The sequence below is a fragment of the Chaetura pelagica genome, unplaced genomic scaffold (assembly GCF_000747805.2).
Source record: "Chaetura pelagica isolate M959 unplaced genomic scaffold, ChaPel_1.0 scaffold107, whole genome shotgun sequence".
NCBI lineage: Eukaryota > Metazoa > Chordata > Aves > Apodiformes > Apodidae > Chaetura > Chaetura pelagica.
The window spans coordinates 680501-687656 of record NW_009953979.1 but is presented as its reverse complement, the minus strand read 5'-3'; the positions used below and the strand labels follow the sequence as shown (position 1 = coordinate 687656).

At 51.5% G+C, this 7156-nt stretch overlaps 1 protein-coding gene across 1 annotated transcript in view; it reads left to right on the top strand.

Annotated features, from left to right (window-relative positions):
- Positions 1-7156, top strand: part of OTOF (otoferlin) — a 106105-nt gene that overhangs the window by 84823 nt on the left and 14126 nt on the right. The window contains 6 exon segments of the mRNA XM_010002208.1: positions 17-151; positions 814-975; positions 2094-2213; positions 3293-3454; positions 4472-4634; positions 5559-5629. Of these exon segments, the coding sequence (XP_010000510.1) occupies positions 17-151; positions 814-975; positions 2094-2213; positions 3293-3454; positions 4472-4634; positions 5559-5629 (813 nt within the window).

The following is a 7156-nucleotide window of genomic DNA, read 5'->3' as shown; positions in this document are numbered from 1 at the left end:
TCTCCCATTTTCCCAGGTTCTCAATGAGACCCTTTGCCCAACCTGGGACCAACTACTCGTCTTTGACAATGTGGAGCTGTATGGAGAAGCCCATGAGATGCGGGATGACCCTCCCATAATTGTCATTGAGATCTATGACCAGGACACAGTGGTAAGATGAATCCCAGCAGAGGAAAACTGTTGATGATTTCAACACTGTGATCACTCCAGAGTCAGAGGCCGGGCAGATGGTGCAAAGGGTGTAAGAAGCAGCTTTTCTCCTGACCCTTGGAAAATGATCCCTCCACATCTCCCATGGCATGGACTATGAGCCTCTGCTGCTCATTAGATGTCAGACTCAACTTAATGATACCTTATTTTTGGGGAGTGAATCACAGAATCATAGAATGGTTTGGGTTCACTCCCTTCCACTAGACCAAGTTACTCAAAGCTCCATCCAACCTGGGGGAGGAGCTTTTGTGAGGCTAAAGGCCTCAGATGTTACCCGAGTCTTTAGAAAAGCTGCTCACCCCTGGCCTCCTTGTTGTCCCAGCCTTAGGCCACCTCCTTCACCTGATTTGAAGAAGCCAGGAGCAAAACTGGCACTGAGCTTTGGTGGATCTGACTACGTGGACCTTTTCTGACCATGATGGGGAGAGCTAACCTGGGAGACCTCACGTACTGATTTGAAGAAGCCAGGAGCAAAACTGGCATTGAGCTTTGGTGGATCTGACTACACGGACCTTTTCTGACCATGATGGGGAGAGCTGTGGGGCTAACCTGGGAGACCTCACGCTGGGTCAGCAAAGCCAAGTGCTCTCTTTGTCTCCTCAGGGCAAAGCTGACTTCATGGGCCGCACCTTTGCCAAGCCAGTGGTGAAGATGTCGGATGAGCACTACTGTCCCCCACGCTTCCCCCCACAGCTGGAGTACTACCAGATCTACCGGGGCAACTCCACAGCAGGTGACCTCCTGGCTGCCTTTGAGCTGCTCCAGGTACCTGATGGCCAAAGCCACCCCAGACCAAGGGAGGGAAAGTTTGGGATCAGAGTTTGCAGCTTCTGCCCAGTTATGCTGGGTGATGAGTGCCAGGCATCCTGTGGGACAGGACACCCCACTGCAGTGTTGGATCAGCCCAAGCTCTGCATCGTCACTGGGATATGGGAGATGCCAGTGGAAGTCTTGGTGTTCTCAAAAATGTCAGTTTGAAGGTCTCAAGAAATCTTGTGTGAACTCCTAGAATCACAAAGTGGTTTGGGTGGGAATCATAGAATACCAGACTAGTTTGCATTGGAAGAGACCTTAAAGCTCACCCAGTCCCCACCCTGCTGTGTGGTCAGGGACACCTCACACTAGACCAGGTTGCTCCAAGCCCCATCCAACCTGCCCAGTGGGGCAGCCACAGCTTCTCTGGGTAACCTGGGCAAGTGTCTCACCACCCCCATCATGAGGAATTTCCTCCTAATGTCTAAACTGAATCTCCCCTGTTCCAGTTTTAAGCCATTACCCTTTGTCCTCTTTTAAAGAGCATCTAGTTCCAGCACTTCCCACCTCCATCCCTCACTATGGGCATGGGGTCTTGGTATGGACAAAACACCTGGAAGCTTAGGATCACAAATAAAACCAATGTCCTCTCCCATGATCACCTAAAAGGATGGAAAATGCACCTCCTGAATATTTGAAATGGCATAGAATCATAGAGTGGTTTGGGCGGGAAGTGACCTTAAAGATCATCCAGTTCCAACCCCCTGCCATAGTTCCTCCAAGCCTCATCCAACCTGGCCTTCAACATTTCCACAGATGGGGCAGCCACAGCTGCTCTGAGCACCCTGAGCCAGTGTCTCACCACCCTCATAGTGTAGAATTTCTTCCTCAAATATAATCTAAATCTCTGCTCTTTCAGCTTGAAACTACTTCTCCTCATGAGATGCCTTCTCCCAACTTATCTCCACAGTTGAACCAGCTGGATGTTCAGTAATCCTTGTTTCTCCTGCGCCTTCTGAGACATCACAGACCCAGTGCAGGAGACCATTCTTCCAGTTACAGCTGAGACTGACAAAAACCTTCTTCCCAGCAGCTGGAACAGGTCCTAATCCACACTGCATCTCTTCCAGATTGGCCCTGGAGGCAAGTCAGACCTTCCCCCAATTGATGGCCCCACGGACGTGGACCGAGGCCCCATCCTGCCAGTGCCACTGGGGATTCGGCCAGTGCTGAGTAAATACAGAGTGGAGGTAACTGCCTTGGAGCACCAAATTTTAATGTTGAGCGTTGTGTGGGGCAGGAGAGCCTGTCCATGGGTCTTTGAAGGCCAGGTGGGATCTTTGAGGCTCTGATGACTAGCTAGGCACCAAGACCAGATGTCTGCTCTGCAAAGATACATCAGTACTGGCTGTGCAGGGAGTGAGGCTGCAGCAGCCCAAAAAGCACAAGGAACTGAACCACTCCTTGCTGTCTTAAATGTGGCCACCAGAACAAGTCTGGAGTCCTGCAGTCAATGGCCCTTGGGCTGAGATGCAATGGAGGACAGAACAGAGATACACAGGTAAAACACCTCCACCCACAGCAGTCTTATAGGTCAGGTGAGCTGCACCCCAGCAGTCTCAGGCACCAAGAGTGGGATGCCTCTCCTGTGTCTGTAGTTTCCTAAAGGGGGATGTATCAGGGTCTCTCCCCCTTGGTTTTCTTGGTGGTGATCCAGGCAGTGAGCTTCATTGTGCAATTCACCCATGGTTGGAGGTATCTCTGCTCAGATGCTGCTGACCAGGTAGATCTCCAGGTCTCTAAAGTGATCATAGCTCCTGGGCTTCTACACATTTGCAGCTGGTTAACTGAATTCCTCTGATGAGCAAGGTGAATGCAGCCATAGGGAATCAGGAGCTTGGAGGGGAACTCTTGGTGATGGCAGCAGTCTGGCATCCTGAGAAGGGAGAGGCAAGTTTCCCCAGTGATACTGATATCATGTTGCCAAAATTATGCCAAGTGTGAATCAAGAGCCACCATGGGTGGAAAAAGCTGGTCTGGTCCTGTTCTATGGAGTCATAGGGCAGAAGAAGGCTGAGGGCAGCAGGATGGAGGTCTTGGGCTGCTGCAGATCAGGCATGGGTTGGATTATGTGGGTATCAAGAGAGAGAGACTGTGCTGCAGCCCCGAGTCATGTGGAGGAGGAGAAAATACCTCAGGGATCCACCACAGCCTAGGTGATGACATTGGCAGTAGGGTCCCTGCTCCTGGAAGATATGGAGAACTAACTCCTTTAGCTCCAGCCACAAACAGTCCCTCTCACATTCATGTTCTTCCTTCTCTGCTCTAGATCTTGTTTTGGGGGCTGAGGGATCTGAAGAGAGTGAACCTGGCCCAGGTAGACCGGCCCCGTGTGGACATTGAGTGTGCTGGGAAGGGGGTCCAGTCAGCCCTCATCCAGAACTACAAGAAGAACCCCAACTTCAGCACTTTGGTCAAGTGGTTCGAAGTGGTGAGTGTTTCCTCTGCCCTCTGAGCCCACATCTGAAATCCAGATTTTCTGGTGTCCAAACCATGGCTCTTAGCCCCTTGCATCTGTTTCCCACAGTGATGGAGGATGTGAGCTCCATCCCAGCTGGTGATAGCCTTTCTCTAGGGATATGCAAGCCATGCTATAGCTGCCCCAGACCTCTTCCTCCAACATGATCCCTGTTTTGGCCCTACTGGCCCTTCCAACCACCAAAGCAGACATCCCACAGCCCACACCCAACCCTTGTGTCATGGTTTGGGTATAATAGACAACAAAGGACCAGGTAGCGACTCAGACAACCACAAAGAACCAGGCAACCACTCACTCACCTCCCTCCCACACACTGTGCAATGAGAAGGACACAAAAAAACTAGAAGCTTATGGGTTGAGACAAAGACAAGGAGGGTTCACTCACCAATTATGGTCATGGGCAAAACAGACTCACAATCCTCCCCTGTTTGCCCATCGGAAAGAGTCCTTCACTGACTCCTCCAACATGAGTCCTTCCCGTGAGGTGCAGTCCCTCAGGAGCTGCTCCACTGTGGGCTTCCCACAGACTCACGGGCTGCTTTGGGAACAGTCACCTCCCCTGGCTGGGGTCCTTCACGGGCTGCAGGTCCACATCTGCTCCACCATGCTCCTTCATGGGATGCTCCACCATGCTCCTCCATGGGTTGCAGGGGGACAGCCTGCCTTCTCACCACGGACTGCAGGGGAACTATTGCACAAGCACTGTTCTCAAGTCTGTTCTACTCCACCCCCTCTCCTCTGCTCCGAGGTTCTATATCCCCTTCTTTCATATATTAATCACAGAGGCAGATCCATTGTCTCTCTAATGGCTCAGCCCTGGCCAGAAAGCATGGCCAGAGTGTTTTTGGATCCAGAGGAGCTTTCAGGAGCTTCTTACAGGAGCCACCCCTGGGGCCTCTCCCCTGCTACCAAAACCCACACCAAACCAAACCAGCACACCTCGATAACCAGCACACCTTTGTTTCCCAGGACCTCCCAGAGAATGAGCTTCTCCACCCACCCCTCAACATCCGGGTGGTGGACTGCAGGGCTTTTGGGCGCTACACCCTGGTGGGCTCTCATGCCGTCAGCTCCCTCCGGAAGTTCATCTACCGCCCACCAGACAAGAAAGCCCAGCAGTGGAATATGACAGGTACCAGGTTTGGGCAGTGGGGACCTGGCTGGGCTGGGTCATTGGTGGGACATTGTGCATGGACTAAGGGGAGATGGGTAGAAGGTTGTAAGGACCATGGGGCATTGACTGTTGGTTAAGCAAGCAGTGCTTCGGGGTTTGGGTCAATAGAGTGAGAAGCTACAGGGTGTGAGGCCATGAATCCCCTTTGATTTTTTTGATCTGTGTGTCAAGAAATGCTAGTTCACCTCTAACATCTCTGCAGCTTCATGACTCTGGCCTCTCCAAATGTCCCTCAAGACTGGAAGGAATTTGCCATGCTCTATGCCTGCTGCTGTTGAGCAAAGACTAAAAAGCTACAGGCTGAGGCCACCCTCTGAACCCCAACCACCACCCCAGCACCCACAGCAAAAACCAATGCAGACCCCCTTTCCCTGCACCCAGTGCAGCAGCCAAGGGCTGAGCAAGCCACAGGAATGACTCCTCTGCTCCCTGTCCTTGATGGAAGTGGAGGCATCCTTGGCTGGGCAGGGACAGGAGGTCCTGGGGAGGGATTGCGAAGAGTCATCTCTGGTTCTAGCCACAGATCTGGACCTGTGGTTGTGTCCATGCCAGATTATATTCTCAGGGCAACCATCTTCTCCTTCTCTTCATGCCTCTTCTTCTCTGGAGGCTGGTGCAGGTGAAGAAAGCCTAGTCCTTTTTCATTACTTGCTTTCCTCTGCTATGGAAGGGTTTTAAGAGTCTCTTCTAGTTTCCTCCACCCTTCTCTGAACAAAGTGGTCACACATCACTCCTGCATGGATCCCGTAGGATCTCACCTGAGCTTTCAGCTTCTCCTCTACACTGTCCTTCTCTCTTGTTCTTTCTCTGTCCTCTGTTCAGCTAAACACCTCAATGGCTACGTGTCAATGGCCAACAGGGCCCGTCGCTCTCACCCCACAGGGGAGATCGTGGTCAATATGGAACCTGAGGTTCCCATCAAGAAGATGGAGACCATGGTGAAGCTGGAAGCTGTGAGTATCCGTGTGTCAGCATTGCTTTAACATCTCTTTCCTCCCTGAGTTGCTAGTCTCTTGAAGGATCCCACCCAAACAGAGGCCATCTTGTCCTGCTGAACATGGGGTTGGGTTGATGTCTGAAATGAAGGGTCTTGGGTCATCATCAGTCCTACACATTGGCTGCTTTTTATCCTGGCTGAAATTAGCTGGTCCTTGCTGTCCAGAAAAGCACTGACCTGAGCTATGCAAGTCAGTCAGCAATTCCTTTTCCTTCAAAACACTCGGATGGGAATTGGCACCCATGAGCACAACCCTGTCCTTGCCTGTGACCGAGGCAAACCCGGGTGACTCGGGCAGGATGGTCAACTGCTCCTTCTACACTTCTGCTGCAGAGCTTCCTCCAAAACAATCAAATAGGTTTCTTTCTGCAAGAGGCCCTTTGCAGCACCATGCACATGCAGTCCCCAGACAAGCAGCACGTGTGCATTTGTGTGCCTACAGGCATGTTGTGGGCTCCAAGCACGCACGTTCTTCCACATGTGTCTGTTTACAAAAAGGCAATGGCACATGCAAAGCCACCCAAATGTGTGTGTACATAGACATCCATCCCACAAGGTCCTTGGCATGTTTACATACTGAGACTGGTTTGGATTGGAAAGGACCTTAAAGACCATCCAGTTCTAACGCTCTGCCATGGGCAAGGACACCTCCCACTAGACCAGGCTGGTCCAAGCCCCATCCAACCTGGCCTTCAACACTGCCAGGGATAGGGCAGCCACAGCTTCTCTGGGCAACCTGGGCCAGTGTCTCACCACCCTCACAGCAAAGAATTTAATAGAATTTCAGGTTGGAAGGGACCTTAAGGATCATCTGGTCCAACCTTTTTAGGTAATACTATAGTTTGTATGAGGTGGCTCAGCACCCTATCAAGCTGAGAGTTAAAACTGTCCAATCTGGGGGAATCTGCTTCCCTTGGGAGACTATTCCAATGTTTGATTGTCCTCATGGTGAAAAGTTTACTTCTTGTGTCCAATTGGAATCTCCCCAGGAGCAACTGGTGCCCATTACCCCTCATCTTTTCTATGTGACTCCTTGTAAATAGGGAATCTCTACCTTCTTGGCAGCCACCCTTTAAGTACTGGAACTTGGTAATAAGGTGTCCCCAAAGCCTTCTTTTCTCAAGGCTGAGCAAACCCAGTTTTCTCAGCCTCTCCTCATACGGCAGGTCCTCCAGTCCTCTGATCGCCCTCATGGCCCTTCTCTGGACCCTCTCCAGCCTGTCCCATCTTTTTTGTAGAGCAGGGCCCAGAACTGAAGGTGTGGTCTGACCAGCGCAGGACATCTCAGACCAGACCATTTCTTCCTCACATCTAATCTCAATTTCCCCTTTTGCAGCATGAAACCATTCCCCCTCATCCCATCACTCCCTGTCCTTGTCAACAGTCTCTTCAGGTCCTGGAAGGTGCTCTAAGGTCTCCCAGTGTAGAGTTCCTCCCATGTGCACAAGAAGCTGTGTCATGTATGTCTACTTGCACAGCTTCA